This window comes from Rhipicephalus microplus, chromosome 9 (genome assembly GCF_043290135.1).
Source record: "Rhipicephalus microplus isolate Deutch F79 chromosome 9, USDA_Rmic, whole genome shotgun sequence".
Classification (NCBI taxonomy): domain Eukaryota; kingdom Metazoa; phylum Arthropoda; class Arachnida; order Ixodida; family Ixodidae; genus Rhipicephalus; species Rhipicephalus microplus.
This window is the reverse complement of record NC_134708.1, coordinates 132,560,749-132,581,533: the sequence shown is the minus strand read 5'-3', so window position 1 is coordinate 132,581,533 and position 20,785 is coordinate 132,560,749. Positions and strand designations below refer to the sequence as shown.

General features: G+C 40.2%; 2 protein-coding genes across 8 annotated transcripts in view; one reads left to right on the top strand and one right to left on the bottom strand.

Moving 5' to 3' along the window:
* The window catches only part of LOC119163064 (uncharacterized), a 38,959-nt gene extending 18,364 nt beyond the window's left edge, over positions 1 to 20,595 (bottom strand). For 2 of the 5 annotated variants that reach the window (XM_075874314.1, XM_075874315.1), the window contains exons 1-2: positions 11,784 to 20,595; positions 1,178 to 6,564 (exon numbers count right to left, since the gene is read on the bottom strand). In XM_075874314.1, coding sequence (XP_075730429.1) covers positions 5,972 to 6,564; positions 11,784 to 11,952 — 762 coding nt within the window. In that variant the 5' untranslated portion in view covers positions 11,953 to 20,595 and the 3' untranslated portion in view covers positions 1,178 to 5,971. Of the gene's footprint in view, positions 1 to 1,177 lie in introns of all 5 variants that reach the window. The other 3 variants (XM_075874316.1, XM_075874318.1, XM_075874317.1) reach the window with 3 other exon arrangements.
* A 59-nt stretch (positions 20,596 to 20,654) lies between these two features.
* Positions 20,655 to 20,785, top strand: part of LOC119163062 (zinc finger and BTB domain-containing protein 41) — a 32,832-nt gene continuing 32,701 nt past the window's right edge. For 2 of the 3 annotated variants that reach the window (XM_075874323.1, XM_075874320.1), the window contains exon 1: positions 20,666 to 20,773. The gene's annotated coding sequence lies outside the window, so the exon portion shown is untranslated. Of the gene's footprint in view, positions 20,774 to 20,785 lie in introns of all 3 variants that reach the window. The other variant, XM_075874324.1, reaches the window with a different exon arrangement.

Here is a 20,785-nt window from a genome sequence, read left to right as displayed (position 1 = left end):
GTTAGCAGTGCATGTTTTGAATCCCCTTGTGGTGACCAGTGTTCATTAAGATGCCTGTTTTAAAAAGGGTTAAAAAAATCTGCGCTACCGCCTGAAGCCTCGACATTAACAAGTCTAAAAAAAAAAGCTCCGATGAGAGCTCTGCCTTGCGTTTTATAAGAAGCTCTGCAACAATTCAAAGGAGTATCGAAATGATTCTGAGGCATCGCAAGAGCCACACTGATAACTTTCACGGCATGCAGTATTCAGACATCATACATTTGAGCCAGAAAACACATACTATAAGCTTTAACAACCTCATGTATGGTACTTTCCTCGTGCTGTGCCACAACTTTTGTTGCTTGGAAAACCAGGCTGCACTTACACAAGCCCGGCATTGTAATGACAGGCTTGTTGAAGGCTGCTTGTTATATTTTCTTAAGGTCACTTTATTTTCAAAGCCACAGACATCTGTGTCACGAGGCCATCTGTGGAATTAACCAAAGTAGAGATTCGGTATCTCGATCTGCCTACGTAGTGCCTTTCTGCTGTTTAATCTTGCACACGTGATTTTATTGCCTCTTACATTTCGCTTTTTTTTTCCAATAAAACTTCAGTTAGTATGTGCAGTTTCTCTCATAATGGATTACCAATTGGCACAACAGTGTGTTCTTCTAGAAGACAGGGTGTGCAGACATGGACAGAAGACACCACAAGCACCTAACAACTGAAGATGCGCACAATGATGGAAAGGAAAGAATGCACGAAAACTTATTTGCGCATGTCCATGTAATAAGCGATCCTATCGATCCGACACGTGAGGTCTACACGACAGGTAGACCTTCAGATTTGATTTCATCTTTATGTATGCTAATCAATGGTTGACTCACACATGTGCTGCCACTATTATTGATACGCCGTGCTTCAATCATCAGACGCATTTGTTCATTGATGTTTTTTAAGGCAGTTACATTAAAAATATACTACATGCATTCCCAGGCCCAGCAATGCTTATTTTATGGTTCTCGACACAACTGTTTTTGTTTAGAGGGACAACATGCAAATTGTTATAATATTTTGTGCAGTCCCTGAAGATTCCACTTATGAAGCAGCTCTAATGCCAAATGTTTTTCCTTTTTCTCTATTAGTGGTCATATAAGAATACTGCCACAGCAGTAGAAAGCAATACTTCACTAACCTCCACGTTTCCTGCCTCTAGCTGTTTCGTGAAGATCAGCTGGACCGAAGAAGGAAACTGGAGAAGCACATGGCCAGCTGGCGCTGTACCTTCGTGGATGCTAAAAGCAGTGCTCAGGTCGAATGAATCTGCCGGCTCAAACTGCCCAAGCACTGAGAGGGGGGAACAAACAACAAGGTGGATTAGCAGTTTTGAAAACAGATGCACAGTAGGGGAGCACAAGGGAAACCAATAAAATATATAAAAAAAGCCTGACTTTTGGTATGAGAGAGCACAGGAAAACAAAAGCACACAATGTTATCCACACATGCTGTAGCATTAAGCAATGCCAACCTGCCAATCACATCCATACATTTTCACTATTGGATGAAGATACAGCAGTTTCAAGCCCGAAAACATAATCCACAGCTGATTCACATACATTCAGCTGAAGTTATTGGTATGGTATACTTGCACTGTAAACCGCATTTGATAATTCTTAACTGGAGCTCACTATGCCAATTCTCTGCTCATAAAAGTAGAGTTATAGTTATTAGTTTGCGTAGTCAACAACTATCTGTTCTTCTTCAATCTTTAATTGATGACACAGTTCCATGTAACTGAAACAACATCTCATGTGTGTTGATGCAAAGTGATCATACCTAAGCATCTTTATGCAGCAACCAATGTTAACATCAGTAACTACAGGCACATCTAACTCCCGAGGCATGACTGACTACAATGATCGTGTGACACAGGAAAGAGTGTAGCCAGATTGCAAGGCAGCAATAGCTATTCTATTTAACAGCACTAACATGTGGGCCCTGGTGTGCTTCATCATCCTGTCCTACTCCTACAAAGTCCGTGGTCGAGTAAAATATCTCGGTTGAAAAGTTAGTGTAAGTTTTCGTTTTCATCAATTATGCTCGCTTCAGACAGTTGAGAGGAGCTTCAGGAGAAGATAGGGTTGAAGTATGTCGTAGGTAGACCTTCAATGCAGTGAATGAACAGCAGCCATTGTTGTTGGCAGTCAGAATTTGAACAATGGCTGAGCTGTGAATCTTAAGCGCCGCTTTGAGACTCATGCAATAGGCTTAAGACACCTACACTTCCTGCTGTATAAATCCCTTCCAGTTGTAATGTGGTACTCAGGAGCCTGATGGCTTAAGCACCCAATTTGATGATGTGAGAGTAATGTGCACTTTTTAACATTAAAGCCAACATCCAAGCAACAGTAAAGCAAAGAGGACAACTCCAATGATTTTCTGAAAAGCACTGATCTCAAATTTTCCATACATCTCTTCAGCTACTCTGATATGTGCCACATGAAAACAGAAAGTTGTTCAGTTTTCCTAAATATCAACTCTGAAGCTCCCAAATTACGCTTTAAAATGTGGGCAACCCTGTGTTTGCACGATACAGGCCTCCCTGAGTATTTTGTGGAGCAGGCAAAGAAACTGGGTTTTTTGTCAGTGCGACAACCAATACCAATACTACAAACTTTTAGGTTTTGCAAGCCGTACTATATTTATGTGGTTAAATGTGACTGATGAAAGCTGGCGTCTCCCCAAGGTTGAAAAAATTAAGCTGCAGAGACCAATGGTGTCTGTTATTATAAGCTGCCAGACAGCGTGGATCGAAAGAAAACAATCATATTTCAGTGAGTCAAGTTCTGAAAAGCTGGTACAGCTTTGTGCATCATGAAATTTCATTTTCCAGAACTAGCACCAGATGCACTGCCTCTACAAAACGGCGTAGGGGTGCGACAATGCTGCAGACACTGACGATATGACTGCCCACTTTAGTACATTGTTTCTTGGTTACTCAATATTGTTGATGAATTTCTAAGCAAACTGAAGAAACCTTGACATCACAATATTGCACTACCTTTTGAAAGTGGCAATATTTTAACATGACTAAAGAACACTGACATTCCATTTCAAGTGAAAAAAGGTCACTAAAGCAGTTGAGCACATGTCACTACTCTTAGCGCTTTTTCTCTGTTGCAAATTTTGAAAGAACATTCTCAGAACTTGGATACAGGAAATCAAATCTGTTATGCTAGTGTCACTGTCCATTCTTTTTCTGATCATAAAACTTATAATCATCACAGGAGGAAACTCATTGACGATGCTGAAGAACAATCAATGATTTATTTCAGAAAGCAAGCTTCTCAATAAGGAAAAAAAATCTCTATTACTGATGAGATGAGTATTTGAACAATGTATTAATCTGTGCATTTTAAAACAACCTTTTTTTTTTATAAATAAATGCAACATCACGCAACTTACTACGAGTGCTAGCGAAAATTTTTTATATTCCTAAACAAACCTGGCAATGCAGAAAACACATGCTCTCACTCATCTGCACATCAACTAAAGATTAGCCTTTCACAACACTGCCTGTCTATGCAAGTTTCTGAAAGGGCACTGCAATGCTTTGAAAATGCCACGACATAAAAGGCTTGTCTATCACACTTCACCCAATGCACAATCATGAACATGCAAACAAAGCTTCGTTGATACAAGATATGTGCCAAATCACTCTTTATAATATTACTGCTTTCACTAGTTCTCTCACAGGCAATACAGATAACTTTGTATCGAACAGCTACAAATATGCTTTCAATATCAAGTTTTGTTGAAACTAAATTTAAAATATAAGCACCTTGTGGGGGGAAATAAAATGGGGTTTGCATCTCACCATTCACTTCGACTGTACATACTAATGATACAAGTGCAGTGTGCTTATCTTGCATATTCTTGCTGCTTAATTAGAATTGTCTAACCGTTTCAGGTTAGCATTCCTGTGAGCATTCCTGAACTTCAGATTTTTTTTCTGTGTTTCTAGCAATTAACAATTCAAATATACATGAGACAGACATTAAAAAGAACACTTTTTTTAAAGTACACAAAGAAAAATTTAGTTGCACATGGGAAATAGCTGGCTTCACTGCAATAGTAGCACACTCCGTGCAAGACAAAAACAAAGCTACCGCATATACACAACTAAAAGTCTTGTCTTAAATGCGGGTCGACCCCTAAAAAGATGCTTAGAAAAAAAAGCAACAGAAAAAACACAAACAAAAAGAGCACGAGCACATTTTATGAAACAAAATTTATTACGTCTCCAAAATCAACGAAATTGAATTCTGGTGTGATAAGATAGCTTCATGGCAGTGCTTTAAAGCTCCGCAGAAAAGCTAGCTTTGCAAAAATATGCAGGCATTATTTTTGTAATGACTTCACAACTGGAAATAGGTTTCAATTCTAGGTCGAGCCTCCAACTTTGGATTTCCAAAGAAGACATAACAGCCCAACCTACAGTCATGCAAATACGGTAGGTGCAGATTGTCTTAGACAATAACGACTGCAACATTTTTTTAGGACGATCGCAGCAAGAACGTGGTTGCAGGTGTGTGAAATGGGTAAATATGGCCTGTGCAGGAAGCAAAGTGTCAAGTCGGCATAATCTTCAGCATTCTGTGCACGTTACAAAGTTCCGTGATAAATATGTTTTTTGGAAAGAAGCGGCTAGATTTCTATCATGCCGAGCTGCAAGAAACTAATGAATGCATTTATTGATGCAGTAATAATTTATGTATACAATGAATGGGATGAGAATTTATCAAATAGCAAAAGAAAAAAATCAGCTGAAATTTCTCTGTCCCTCTCTTCTTCATATTGGAAATTTCGTTAAATAGATTTCTTTATCACAGCGATGGCAAAATAAATAATGAAACATGGCAGACACAAAGACACACAATGAATGCAAACATTCGGTTTTGTTTAGAGTTGAATCCAGACACAAAAGAAAGTGTTCTAACAAAGCAGACAAATGAAGTGACAGAAGTATAACTGCAACTATTCAGTCCTGCGGTACTGTGATGTCCTGGAATGAATGATTACCGACATACCATCCCCGAAAAGGTTTGTGCACTCACACACAGCAAGTTGTTTAAGGACTTTTACTATTTCTGCAACTTTAGCAGCACACCAGTATAAATTTTGTGATTGGTATAACTGCTCAGTACTGCCTGAGTATTCATGTACAGTGACACAACAATAACTGCTTGTGATGTGCTGTACAATTGAAGACTAAATTGTTTGGACAAAAAATTAGGGGACCCTAAAGCTTCGCCTTTAGGAGTTGAACACAATATCCTGTTTCTAGTGCATACTTCAAACACTTAGTGCATGAAACCTTCTCGAATTTGATATGCACCCACCACGTGGCCTTAACTTGAGGGAATAGGTGCAGTAGCGTGCACATTTTACTGGCTTTCAACCACCCAGTCATGATTATCACATATTCTGATGCCCGTTGGCAATGGACGCTTGTACCACGCATTATTACTGCAATATTTCATGTTGCATTGTGAAGCATGTATACAGGACGCATGTGTTTGTGAAGCATGACAGCTACTTTCACTGCATTTCCAAGCAGAGGAAGTTTTTCCACTGCTTTCACAAAAGGAGGCGTGGCCATGGGGTAGAACATTCCCTTGTCATGCAAACAACACAAGTTTGATCCCCACTTGGACCCAAACAACCCTGGTTCGCTCTCTACTCTGCTCTAGGATTTTTTTATTATTTATTTTATTTGCATCGTTCTCGATTTTTATGCCACAGACGATTTTTCGCTCACAACCAACGACACCGATGTCGACGCCAGAATTTCTGCAAAATGAGCACTTTAACGCTGTCGCGTCAAAAGGACTACCGTTGTCACATCCATCACCGAGCCTTTCTGGCTTTACGACATGCCAACTCAAAACATTTACATTAGCGGAGAATTGTTGGTCTAGAAGCTTCATCACGAGACACTTTCGCTTGCGTGTCGGAAGGTCATGTGGTCCCGCAGCACAAACTTGCGCGTGAAGCTCTTGTTGCAGATGGGGCACTGGAATGGCCGCTCTCCCGTGTGCGTCCGTCGGTGGTTCACCAGCGTGCCCTTGGCGGCAAACGCCATGGGGCACATCTCACACTTGAACGGTTTCTCGCCCGTGTGGGTGCGCATGTGGCTGGCCAAGTTGAACAGCGTGCTGCACGTTGTTGGACAAACGGGGCAGGCATGGCGCTTGCGGTTTGCATGACGCCGCATGTGACTCGTTAGGTTGAACTCTGTGCTGCAGACGATCGGGCACAACTGGCATGGCCAGCGGCGCTTCAGCGATGCCAGTGGTGGCTGTCGATGCTGCGGCTCTGACGGAGCCGTCGAGACGCTTGGAAGGCCTGCTGCACTCCAACTCAGACGGAGTTCTTCGACGATGTCATTTTGGTCAAGTGTGCCGCTAGTTTCAGGGGTGATATTAGTCGGCATATGCCTGGCCCGTTCATTGCAGCCACTGCGAACGCGACTTGGCTGAGTCAACTCTTGAGAAAATGTACATGGCAGTGGACTCCAACCTGCGAAATTGAGGAAAACAAGCTTTCTGAACGATGTCATTGCTTACATCCTGATGAGCTAGACAACTTAACTGCGGCACAAAATAAGTAAAACTCGCTGCCTCAGTAAAACATAAAGGGATACAAAAACTGAACAAGAAGCACAAAAGCAGATACCTTCTGTGATAGCGGCAAGATAGAGGTGATAGATCACAAATGTGTTCAAGTATGTTTTCCAATATACTGAACAACCAAGTGACATCTTGCCAGATTTTGACCCATTCAGAGGTTGCTAAAAGAACTTTTACATAGCGGACAAATTTTTCAAGCTTTTTATAGATGCAGTTCTTACTTGTTGAAGTCATTGCACTCACTTCCATTAGATAAATTTTTTTTTAATCAACAAAAATTCACACTGAGTAAAAATGAAAATTGTTAGCACAAACAAACAAATGCCTGCCAAGCTTTGAAGGAATGCTAGTCAACTGATCAGTACCAGCTGCTACTCACTGTTTCAACAGGAAATGCCAAGGATGCCATCGTAATCTTTCACACCCTGCCACTTGCACGTACAACTAAAGAAATGGTGCACACTTAATGAAAGCCCATTACATAATCGTTACAGAAGTTTGGCCTCATTTTGTTTGTCACAAGCTCAAACTAATAATTAAATGAAAAATGTCCCCTGGCTTTACTAGTGGAGTATAACAAGTAAAACGACATGTCTGTACAACTACACGACATGCAAGAAGCTGGGGCCCCCTGCTGAATATTTACAGCAGTTTCGTTCACAAAAAGAATGTATTCTCTCAATTTCCACAGCTTGTGCATTGACAATACCACCCACATAGGTGACCAGACAGAACTGTAAAGCCAGAGGAAACAAAAGATTAAAAAGCATGGTAACAAGTGACTGTACCGTGATGGTCACTAAATGATGTTCTATTTATATGAAAAAGTATTGAATGCACAATGTGGTGTGACAGTTGTCCTAATAGCAGATATCAATGTTCTGTTTTACCTGGTCATTCAAAGTATCTTACTAAATCTTTTGGTGGCAAGAAAATAAAATGCTTCATGAATATACTTATAATAATGCAGTTTGAACAAAGCTCCAACTGGCTACCACTTCAAGCATTTATCATCATTATATAAGCAAATAATGGAACTGAAATCTACAGTAACTGTTTCATTTTTTCTTTAGGTCTATGTGAACATTCCAGTGCTTCTAATATTTTATTGAATATTGCCATAATCAAATTTGCTTTGACACAAATTTAAAATGTCTGGTATTCAAACCTATTCAAAACAACTAAACGGGTGAATTTTAACTCGTGTAAACCTCCTGAAAAGGTTGTTTTACTGCAGTTTAGGCTTGCTGTTCCGCGAGACCACTCACTCTCGGGAAATCCACACAGTCATCAAGCCACACTTCAAGGTTCAGTTTGCACACTGCCAGCAACTCAATTCCTTTGTAAAGTTTGAAAGCCTGCTATACAAGCCTACATTGGTTAAATATGACAGATTTTAAAACATGCCTTATTTTACTGCTTATAACCTGTACCATACAAAAATTAAAGTCCTTCTGCAAGTTTAATTTACTTATAGATTAATTGATATTAATTAGCATTCACTTTGACCATGCTTGAAGCCAATAGCAAGTTATATTTGCATTAGCCTGATTTTTCATTACAGCGTAGCCATAAATTTTGAAAAAAAAAAAAAAAAAACGTGACAGACTCATTTGCTGCAGGCTCAGACACAATATTTTTATGAAGGAACCATTTAAGGGAACAGGCCTTTTAGGGGCGAAGCTCCTTAAGGCGTGGGCTGTGCGTCCCCTGTATGTAGCCACCTTTCGTTTAGGTCTTGCAGTGTTCACTAGATGATAAAAAGATGCAAGCTGTTATAAACTAGACGGTGGTACTTGTAGTTGATGATGAAAGACGCGAGATGTTATAAAATAAGAATGATGCCACATATGGCACGTGTCATTGCTGGAAGGCAATCATCGATTTAGTGCGGCGACGTACGCTAGGGGGAGCGTTGTTATAAAATCGAGTGGGAAAAATGTACGGAGGATTCATGGTTTACCAGGTTTACTTCCGGAGCTTCGCCCACTCATCATCATTCACTTCGTGGATAAGGCGGCACTTTTGATAGTGAAAATCACAAATAATAAAAGGTAGCATGGCAATGCGGTACACCCAAGCTTGTATTGCCAAAGAATGAACAAACTGGTTATTTTTAGGCAGCCGGCAAGGCACCCAGCACGGCATTCCTACCTTCAAATACTTCAATTAAATAAATAGGCAAATTATAAGAGACCGTAACTGAAAAAAGAGTTTGTAAGTGCTTGTACAGGTTAAAAAAACCTCTCACAAACTTCCTTAAAACAGGCATTCTAAAACTTACCTTAGGTGTAGGCAAAGGTGATATACAGCTAACTATGCACTGCTGAGACTTGCACACTTAAAATTCAAGGCACGTGTAAGCAAAAAAAAATGTGAACAACGAAATATTCAAAGAGCAAATGCATGCAGCATTAAATGGGAGCATTCCAATAAAAAAAAAAAATCTTGCCAATGCTCAATTTTGTTGTTGCCCAGGCTCACCTTAGAACACAGCACACACAATATTGCTATGAGCATTGAGCTAATTAACAAACAATTTGTATTAACATTTGCTCTGACCATAGCAGACGTGATACCTTCTCAGCACCATTTGAATTCGAATGGATGGTCAACTCAAAGAACAGCACAAAAGTGGGCATCGCTTTCATTATTATAACCTGATAGAACAGGAAAGAGAAAAAATTATGTCACCAGTAGTGACTGAATATGGTTATTTTATTACAATCATCAGCAGTAATACCTGCATGCAATAAATATAAATTGCAAGAAGAATACAGCAAGGAGCTCTCAATTTTGTGAAGCTACACAAAGAGCTGACGCTAAATGGAACTTGTCACTCGGCGAAGGCTCTAAAAAAATGCCCACTTCAGAATTGACACGAGCAACAATATCATACAAGAAGAAAAAATTAAAAGAACTTGAAGTGAAATCGCAGCTGCATAATAAAACATAATATATAATTGCACTGGGCAAGTTGATATGAATCCATCTTGGTAGGAAGGGCACAACTTTTACGCGAGAACACGAGTGAAGATACAAGCGTTTAAACCTCAACTAAACGTTCATTACAAAACGTCAGAATATATATAGGAGTGAAAGAAGGAAAAAGAAAAGTAATAAGCAGAACAAACAACCAACAGGCTATGTGCCGTGCCATACATTACTCATCCATTATTGTCAATCACACCATATAAAAAACAGAAGAGCTTTGAGCAATAAGTTTTGCAATTGCAGACAGTAGGTTACCCACAAGGACTGGTTATGGGTGTGGCAGGATCACTCTATAAGGACCAAAAGAAACGAAATTGGCCGTGTAATTACACTTCCCTACAGTAGCATGAAACGACTGTTGTCCCGTATATCCATGCTGTGGTACATCATCTTAAAAAGGTTAGAAATAAGGTTGGCGTACGAGTGATTATGTCTGCTCCAGAGATACTGTCACAAACAAGTCATGAATCCTGTCCTGTTTTCAAAGGAAAGAAGGGTTGCAGAATTAAACATCTTAATGACTATGTTGACTGTGCACAATCCATTGCTTATAGAGTGCCCTTGTCTGGTGGCTGCACTTACGTTAGACAGACTGAAAGATGTATTAATAAGAGGGTAAAAGGACATCACAATAAAGTGCAAAAGGCCACTTGGCTGGTCACTTGGTTGTCTACTGTAATGAGCGTGGTTGTGTGCCGTATTTTGACAACACATGCGTTTTATATCGTGACAGGAATTTATTAACCAGTTTGATTGTTGAAGCAGCAGAATTGACATGTGATGACTCTTAGTGTGTAAGCGGAACATCTGTCTCGCTCACATAGAAACAACTCTGTTTTTTGGATGGGGTGATTGATAATAATGGATGAGTAATTTATGGCACGGCACGTGAGCTGTTGATTGGTTATTCTGCCTTTTACTTTTCTTTTTCCTTCTTTCACCCCTATATATATATATTCTGACGTTTTGCAATAAACCTTGAGCTGAAGCCAAGCGCTTGGGTCTCTTCTATTTAATTCTTGTGTAAAAGTTGAGCGCTTCCTACAAAGAGTGATTAAACAGTTCCTAAAATATAGAGCAATAAAGCAGATTGACTAGAAACTCTACCTAAGCTGCTTTTGTAAATAACAATATGGTAATACACCATCTTTAAAATGTAAAACAGGCCACTTGAACAAGCGTTACATTTACTGAAAAACTGCTCTATAAATTGGTTTCAAAGAGCCCTGATCCCATTGAATAGCAGTAAAAGATAGCTAGCATCTATAACCTACACAGTTGAACTTTCACGTTCCCATTTTCAATTATCCCTTTTTTTTCTTTTTCATCTAGAAATTACATGTGATACTCTAAAATACATGCCTGAGGAAATGTTTTGTTGAAGTTGACACAGCCCATTTCTACATTATCTAGTGTTGATTAATGCCTGTTAAAGAAACGAGCTACGAGTACAACATCACAAATATCATTATGGCACTTTCAGCCTCGGAATGCATCCAGAATGCATTTTTTGTAGCATTCCACTTTGTCTACGATTTTCCTAGAATGCATTATGCCAGCCATCTCAGGATAACAGTGACATGTCATATTGCCTCTTTCACTGCTTTGTACTGAAGCTAGAACACAAAACTGTTACCCAACTTCCTTTGTTTGAATTTTCATCATACTACAGTGAACGCTTTCACCTACTTTAGGAGTACTAATATGTCCGAAACCACATGAGAAAATTCACAATTGGACAAAAATCTGTCTAAGTAAACACTAGTTGTTGCAAGTAAAACCCTGACAACAGACACACCACTCAAGCACATACAAGTGATAAATGACTCATCATTAAGCATGGTACTCTCTGACATGGGACATAAGGTATTTCAACTGACTGAACGACTCTGCACACATCGCACAATCATAAGTTTGAACTGGCACAAAACTGCAATGTGGCTGGAAGATTTCAGTTGGCGAGCGGTGCAGCGCGCCCTTTTGACACTTGGCCGACTGTCCTCCAGAAAAAAAGCGCCAATCTTCATGTAGCTTCCGACCCTCAGGAGCTGCAATGGCACCAGTCTTTTCACAGCTCTGATGTGGTTCCGATAAAATTTCAACCACTGCTCTCACCCTCGAAAAGCCACCTCGATGAAATTCCGACGCACATTTGACAGGCTTGAAGCATCTTCTTGCAGTGTTGGCAGTGGAATGATGGCCAGAATCCGAAACTGCGCAATGCACCAAGCAGAAGGAAGTGCCCAAGACTTAGGCAAGCTGTCTCGGTTGTAAGATGGCACATGCAATGCACTTTTGTGCAGTTGTGGCACACAAATGCACATGCACATTATGCTTAAATGTGCACAACTCAATGCACACAAACCTCCAAAGTGGTCAGATTTGCCTCTGCACTTCATTTACACCGAAAAGACAATGTACTATGTCACATTTGCTTACTGCACTATGCTCTGGACTTACTTATTCCAATTATTACTATTTTAGACTCATATGTGCAAGCAATGAAAACTTCCAGGTCAATTAGAAAAAAAATAATTGTGTACGAAATATACAATTGTAGATTCAAGCCAACATAAAGACTAAAAGATGGAGAACATTATTAACATGTAACTATTATTAATGGTATAAAACTAGTTCATTGCATTCACCACATAAAAGCAATATTTCACATTAGCAGACATGTCAGACAAAAAAAAAAAAGGAGTTTTCTTAGGAACAAAGCATTAGCACCACATGTGATTGTTATAGTACATGCTAAGGGCTCTGATTCTAGCAATGAGAGATGATGCTACAGTTTTTATCCATGTAGCAAGTGTTTTGTTTATCACTGCAGCAGTGAGAAATTGAACAGCTTGAATAGATGAAAAAGGCTGGCACCACACTCGAGAGCATGAAACACTTCAAAAGAAAAAAAATGTTATAGAGTGACATCGATTGTTAAGATGAATAGCAGCATGGGTGGTAAGTGAGTGAGTTGCCGCGGGCGTGAAGACTTCGAAAATTTCCTGCTCTCATGCAGCTACCTTTTGTGCGATTACACAGTAGGTCCTTTAGATACAATGCAGAGAATGGGAGTAGAAATGCTATCAGAATATCTAGAGTGCTCTCAAACTAACTAGCATTACTTCAGGGAGTTCGGAGGCCAACAATCTTTACACAGAGAAAATGAAAAGAGCAAGAAATAGGTTGTATGTTGTTACAAGCTAAAAGAAAATATGAGCTACACCCACAAAACTGTGCTATGCCAGTCTTTCAGCATTGAAATAGAGTAGTGGTAGATAGCTTTAGCTCCTACTGCAATTACTTTTTCTTGGCTAATCTAAATGCGATCTGTATTAGGAGTTAAGAATTTGCCGTTATCATATAAAATATTATGTTTGAGCACCAGTCTTGGAATCCCCGATGAAATTTGGCAGCATCTTCTAGTTTCCAACCTAATACTAGTAAAGTAAATGTGTCTGTATGAGAAAGTCAACTAGTGTTTGAAGGACAAGAAGTGCTGGATGAAGCAAAAATGGGAAGGCCTTAGTGGATGTAGTGTGCATGCGAATTCTCTGTGGGAGGTACAGCGATGGCTGTTGGTGAAGCTGACATTTTTCCTGAAGTTGTAGCAGAGTATAATGCTACTACTGTAATATGAGCACTGAATCAACACTTAAATCTAGAAATTCTTATCAATCATGGTTGCAGTGACCAAATATTTTTAAGTCACAGCACACAGCAACAGGAAAGTACATATAAGCATGGTTTACTCATTGCCATCACATTTGACAAGTGCGTGAAATAACGTTCCAAGTCTTAACAAATAACTTGAAAAAAAAAAGGACAAGTTATTGATTATTCTCTATCAGAATATTTAAAGAGATGAAAGTTTTAGCACTTTAATTCCACTGTAATAAAAAACAAGACAAACCCACACACACACACACACAAAGAAGTACATGCTTCGGGGCAGCGAAAAATTAGGAGGTGATGACAACACCCAGTGCACTAGCATGGCAAAATCACGTAAAATAAGCCACATAAAAGATTAAAAACACAAGACGCTCTGCTGTAAAAGTTAACAATGTTTCCAGATGAACACCAGTATGCGTAACATTAGGCCTATAGAGGCTAATTCATCATATTTCCTACACTGAATATAATGCCTCAATAAAAAATGAAGTAAGGCTTCATCGAAAATCAATCAATGAGTATTTAATACACTCCAATGAAGATCCAGTGATAGATGCCTATTTGATTAAACTATGAAGGTACTAATGAAATCATTTCTACACAAATTATGCTATGCCACAAATAATTTTTATTTTCAAGTGTGCATGTACTCTTTAAAGGGGCCCTGCAATACTTTTTGAGCATGGTAAAGAAACGGTGCCGATCGGTAATCAAATCTTCGGAGAAAATGCGAGCTAGATATCATAGCACGACATGCGGCCTGCAACTCACAATACATTCTCAAAGCTAGCTAAAAATTGCTTTCTCTTCTCTCAACAAATGACGATAGCAGCTAGGAAATCATTTGTCACAGCCATTGTACCAGCCATTGGCTGATTTGAACATGGCATGCTTGATTGTTACTCGGGCTGCCGTGGGAGGTCGCAATTTGATCACGCACGTGTAATCGCACTGAACGACACGTATTGAAAAAAAAAAGAGAGAAAAAGTGCTCAAGGTCCCGAGATACGCGTGACACATTTCCTTTCTCGATGACATCCCTCCCTACTTAGCTTCCAGTGCTTTCGTCGGGGTGAGAGAAAAAAAGAATGCAATTGCAGCGTGCCACAAATCTTCTTAACTCCGCTGGTAGATAGATAGATATGTGGGGTTTAACGTCCCAAAACCACCATATGATCATGAGAGACGCCGTAGTGGAGGGCTCCAGAAATTTCGACCACCTGGGGTTCTTTAACATGCACCCAAATCTGAGCACACAGGCCTTTAACTCCGCTGGTACTGGAAGGATTCTAAAAATTTTTGTGGCAGTGAATTCCTAAAGCAATAAGCTCCTTTAGTGAATCCATTTCATGGCAACTAGAAAAAGTTTTGCAGGGCGCCTTAAAAAAATAAAATTAAAACAACAAAAACGGTAGGGCTACTCAAGAATCTATACCAAAAGTCAATTAACATGAAAATATTAGCATCACAAAGAGAAAAGTGCCTCAACAATATTTCAGATTGAGCAAATGCATGAATACATACACAACTGACAGTGTAAATAAAGCTTGACCATATAACTAAATGATTACACTTTCATTATCTTATGGCACACAACATAAACCTGCAAGTAATTTTTTTTTCCGAGGATGGAAAAAAATTTTCAAGATTGAACTCAGAACTTAGATAACACATTCAACATTTTAAGCCACAATGTGTCACTGGCAAGAATCATGAACACAAGCTGCTTAGGCATGCCATCAACACATCACAACTACCATTACAATTCAGCTGCATCTGGCATGAAAACAGAATTTATTATAAGCAAAAATTCATTATAAGCATTCTGCTACTGTTCACCTATACCATTATAATTGATCGTTGAGTATACTTGCTTTTATAGCAAGGTTATAGCGTGCGAATAAGTGGCATTTCTTTGCTGCAAACAACACACAAGTGACACATAAAAAAAAATACTCCAAGCGGAATGCTCCACACTAACTTTAACTTTTTGTTTAATCTGCACCACTGTGCAGTACACAAGTGCTTGTGCAGTTCATCCAGTCAGAAAAATAAAGGTCGTGCAATCTTGCAACTTCATTTCATCTGTATTCGATTTTTTGATGTTATCCTACGGTCGCAACGAGCCATTCCTGGTAATGATGAAGCCACAGCAGCAATCGGATTTCTGGTAAAGTGTGGAAATGAAAAGAATTAGACTAGAATTGTTCTTTAGACTATCCCTATCGTAATACTGCAGTTAGTATTACAACTCCAATTATTGCATGGTAAATTAACACCCAAACTTCTAGGAATCGTGGCCCAGCTTCTTGAAATAGTGGAGGGCTCTGGATAATTTTAGCCACCTAGACTTCCCTAACGTGCTTTCATATAACACACTAAACACGCTTCTAGCATTTTTTGCCAGTCAAAATGCAACAACTGCAGCTGGGGTCAACCCCATGTGTTTCAAGTCTGTGGCCGAAATTGTAGCCACCGAGCAACTGGGTTAGCCAATGCCTGGAGAAAAAAAAAATTTCATATGTGTCACAGATGTGCCAGAACAGATTAAAGTTTTATAACCTCCACCTGGAGAGCCGTACATGAAAGCAATACCTTACACTGATGCACTTTCACTAAAAGATGCGCAAGCAGAGAGTATTGAAACCGTTCTGCATCTTTATAACCTTAACAATGCCAACCACTGCCGACCTGCGCACTAAGTGCACTTGCGTACTTAAGTAGCTGCTTTAGAATAATTGACCTTGAGTACTAATATGACACAACGTATACACATTCATCATGGCTTGTTGCGATGACGTTAGGTGCCTTGCATTGCACTCCATCAATGCAAGACAAGGTGGACAGAAAGCAGCCCCACACTGCTGTCCGGAGTCCCTGAGGCCATGCCGATACCTCCCATGCCTGGGAAGTAGCAACTCGTGTGCTAGTACTCATGAGGATTATTACTTATAAAAAGAGTTCCAAAAATGTATGGCAAAAAAAAAGGACACAGACAGCGGCACTGTCCAAATAGGCCACCTAGCAATGCTGTACTAATAGACAATTCATTTAAAATGAATCATCTATAGTTCAGTATTGCCAGTAGATCTACTTAGAATGAACTCATCTTTTGTTCATTTTCTTTTTTCGTTTTTGTTGTCTTCTTCAAAGTGACTATTAGCACAGTTTCAAATCACAAAATAGGAATATGAGACTGCTCAAATTTTGCTCTAATCATACTCTTCTCCATCCCCATCTTCTTATTTTGCTTGGAACACAACAATGATCTCTTCAAAACAGTCAAACAGGTAGCGATGTAAAAACTTTTTGCTGTTTTTTTTTTTGCATCAATTGAAAGCCAAGCCATCAACAGCGGAGAAAATATGCTGCTAACTAAGATTGCACCCTAAAAAAGTAATTGAAGTGAAATTTAAAAAAGCTAGTCTCGATTACTTCTGTACCCTGACGTCACAGCAGGACACGAGCTTCTCATCATACGCGGACATTTTAACAGCGGCCTTGTATCACGGCTCTCCTAGCGATATTAAAGCAGCCATTTAGAAGCATTTGGTGCCTCACGTCATCACAGCTAGGCAGACTGCGGCATAATGTCACCAAAATTCCTACTGTAGCCTGACGTTAAGGTAGTTTCGATGTCGGTAGATGTGCCATAGAAATATTATATTTTTCGGTGTTTAAAGGGACACTAAAGAGTAAGACTATTTTTCGTGTATTAGTAAAGTTTCACAATTCCGAAAATGCCACTCTTACCGCAACATGATACTTCCTTCGTAAGACAGAAAACGCACGAAAATAAAATGTGGGTGGAGATGCCAGCATGAAATTCCCACACCAAGCACCGTGATGTAGTTTTTCCTATATAGCTCCTTGATTGATATGCGAGGTTTAACATCCCATAACCACCATATGATTGTGAAAGATGCCATAGTAGAGTGCTCCGGCAATTTCAACCACCTGGGGTTCTTTAACGTGCACCCAAATCTGATCACACAGGCCTACAGCGCTTTTGCCTACATGAAAAATGCAGCCGCCGCAGCCGGGATTCGATCACGTGACCTGCGGGTCAGCAGCTGAGTACCTTAACCACTAGACCACCGCGGCGGGGCTTATATAGCTCCTAACCAATAAAAATGAAGTACATTGTCATCTCTGGGTGCCATAGACTTAGCATACGAAGTTTTAAAATGTTTCATCGAGCCGATGCCGTGAAAATATGAAAAATACATTTTCTAATTTGTTATGTTACACGCGGTGATTTTGGCAAAAAATTTAAAAATGAAACTTCAACCCTAATTTTCTCTGCTAATAATGAACTTATGACACTGAAACTTATGGCATTAAATTTCTTGGAGTGTAGTTTATCAATCTAAGCCAAGTCATTGTTTTTCTTTTGAGTGTCTTTACTGTCTTAAAACGATAGAGGTCCATTCTGTCAGTACCCCTTCATAGAGGTGCTTACTGTACTGTACAAATCTTTTGTAAACAAAGACAACTCGGAACAAGCACAAAGCTCAGGAAATACTCAGGATATATTTCATTTCGACATTAACCCTCAAACCGCCAACATAACTTCTAGAAAGTGTACTAATATCACCAATTTTTATCACATATTCATAATTTTATTCCATGTAATTCTGATTTTGAAGGTATATGACATCACTGATATGAGCTCAGAATTAGCAAAGTAACTAAAGAAAGACTTCTGCTGAAGTCCGCGTTTCCTCAATGCGTGCCGCGGTAATTGGTGAAAGTTAGAGTACCTGTTATATGCAATGCACAACAACACACAATGTTTCGGACACTGCTTTGTCGTAACAGAAGATTTCACGACTAATAGTTGTACATTGTGTGGTGAATCTCGAAGAATGGTGCCACACAAAACCTTGTCATCTGGAGCAATGTTTAGGGCAAAGACAATGCGCAAGTAACACTCTGACAGAAATTCCACATCGTCACTAATGCTGCTTTTTGTACTGCTCCAAGAAGAATGTCTTTTTCTTCCGACACCACCATTCTTCATGCAGAGCGTCATTATGAAATTACTGTTGCCAAGCTTAAAACCCCCTTGACAGACATGTAATGCAGTTTTTCATCGACAGCTACCACTTACTAGAGTCGGAAAATTGCAGGCAAAGCAATTGAGAACCATAATAGTCTTTCACTGTGGAATAAGTGTAAAATAAAATCGGATGATCAGTAACTCAATATTAGCGATATTGTTACAAGCTAGTACAACTACAGCTAAGGGTTGGCAATTGGCTAGTGTCAGTTTTCGCGTGGTGTATGGACATGGTCACTAGCTTGACAGACGAACCACGAAATGAAGCAGCTGCAGAGCGTCATGATATGTGCGAGCACATGTTGAGAAGCTGACAACATGCCGTGACGTCAAGGTACAGTATCAGAACCAAAGCTAGTATTCAAAGGAGTGTTGTAATAAAAAAAAAAAGACGGCATAGAATGGGCACAGAAGTCAGGGAGCCCGTAAAGCACGCAACAGTGATTGAGATCTTTGAGCCTTGGCTGTTGGTTTTTCAAGTACATCCTTTTAACTAATCATGTGGCTGGGGCCAGATTAGTTGTGTCTGCTGGTTTGGCTATGCTTGATAATGTAGGTGTTGTTGAAGCTCACTTTAGAAGGCAAAACAAACACAGTCGCACATGGACACACAGTGCCCTGCTCATCTTATGCCTACATTTGTCCTGAGTGTACTACAGGAAAGTCTATTGAAGATATGTTACCAACATACCCCCATTGCAACCCTCCTGCTCGATAAAAGACAGGGCTGCTAGGCGACCTCGTCAAATCCATCTGAGTCAATATGGCATCCTGGTTGCCAGGGGTTGTTCCACAAGGTGTCGTGTTTAGGTGTGTTACTTGTGCAATGTGTCAAAACTCCGGCATTAAGCGACTATTGTGGGTCTTTGGTTAACAACTTTACAAATGTGTCATCAGCTGTTTCCTTGAGGATCTGCTCAATCTTGTCTGATTTGAGCATTGATGGGTTTACAAACTGGTGCAAGTGAATGTCTTCAATATAGCTGCTGAGGGCCTCTAACAGTTGTTGAGTGTGCTCATGAAGTCGCTGGTCTGAGCAAAGTTTTTATACAGTGGGACGGCTGAAGACTTTCGAAAAGGCTGCCTTAATCTAAGCCCTGTTGGCAATGTCAGCTTCGTGATTCTTTAATCAGAGCGTGATTCTGTAATCAATTCTGTAAGCAAAAGCGTACACAAGCCAGCTCAGCTGCATCATGTCACCTGTTTGCTGCACTCACCATCTTGAAAGCAGCAAACTAGTCTTAGTCATCAATGCCACTGAACATCAGTGGGTGATGCAGCGGCAGCACATTGGGACAAGTAGAAACTGGAACCTGGGAGCAGCGGCGTACCCAGGCGGTGGCACACCAAACACGTGCCCCCTCCCTCCCCCCTTAAATTTATTTTCTCGCCATGGCATGCAGACAGAAAAATGACCATTTGAAGGGGGTGCCCTTCCCGAAATCAAAAGAATGCGCCCCCCCCCCCCCCATTGCTAAGCATCTGCCTGGGAGGTCGCGTAGACGGAGGGTTATTGTGGCATCATTAATGAGTGAAACTTCATAGTTGGTAGGTGCAAAGACTTCTATGTGTCTCCACCAAATTATAACAAAATTTATTTATGAGACCAACAGAAAAGTTAGTGTGTCCATCGTTGCTATGCGCTCTTAAGGCTCATCTTATGGGCCAATTCAATACTGTCTCTTTTGGGCAGGCACCGCTGGGTGCCGGCCAAGTATTCTACCACTGAGCCACGCCGGTGCGTGGGACTCGTTGGCAAACTTGCCTTAGGCAGGCTTCATATCGGGAAAGCAATCGTGTTATTACGACTTATAAAACGTTTTAAAACAGCGAAAGAACAACCAGTCGTCACACATTGCTAATAGCGCAACGAGTGGGTCGTTAAAGACTCCAACCCATTACAAAAGCTTGTTCTTGTTCACTTATAAACTATGGCGCCTACCTACTTCAGGCACAATTCGTCATCGTCGTCATGCAGCTCATGCATGAACAATGGGCACGAAATTCCTTGCAGTGTTCAGCGCATGCCACGCTTCTCAGAAGAATGACGAGAAGTAGCACAGCGAATGTCAGCCTACTACACAAAAACTTTTATTAATAATGACGTAGTGGGTATCAAGTAAGTGTGCTTGCCGCAGTTATCCAATGAGTGTTTAGAAAAGGCTCTGAAAGGCCGTTCTTCTAGCTTTCGCCGTGACCGTGCTGCGCCTTCCACGCGGACCTGTTTCTTTTTTTTTTTTCTTTCCTCGCTCTAGTCGCGCTATAACACCATGAACTAGTACCAACTAACGTTCATCGTACTCCCAGGTGTTCAGCGCGAAGAGCGACTGCCTGACATCGATTCAAAGCTTGGCCAAGAAGAATTAAGGTAAAGAAATTG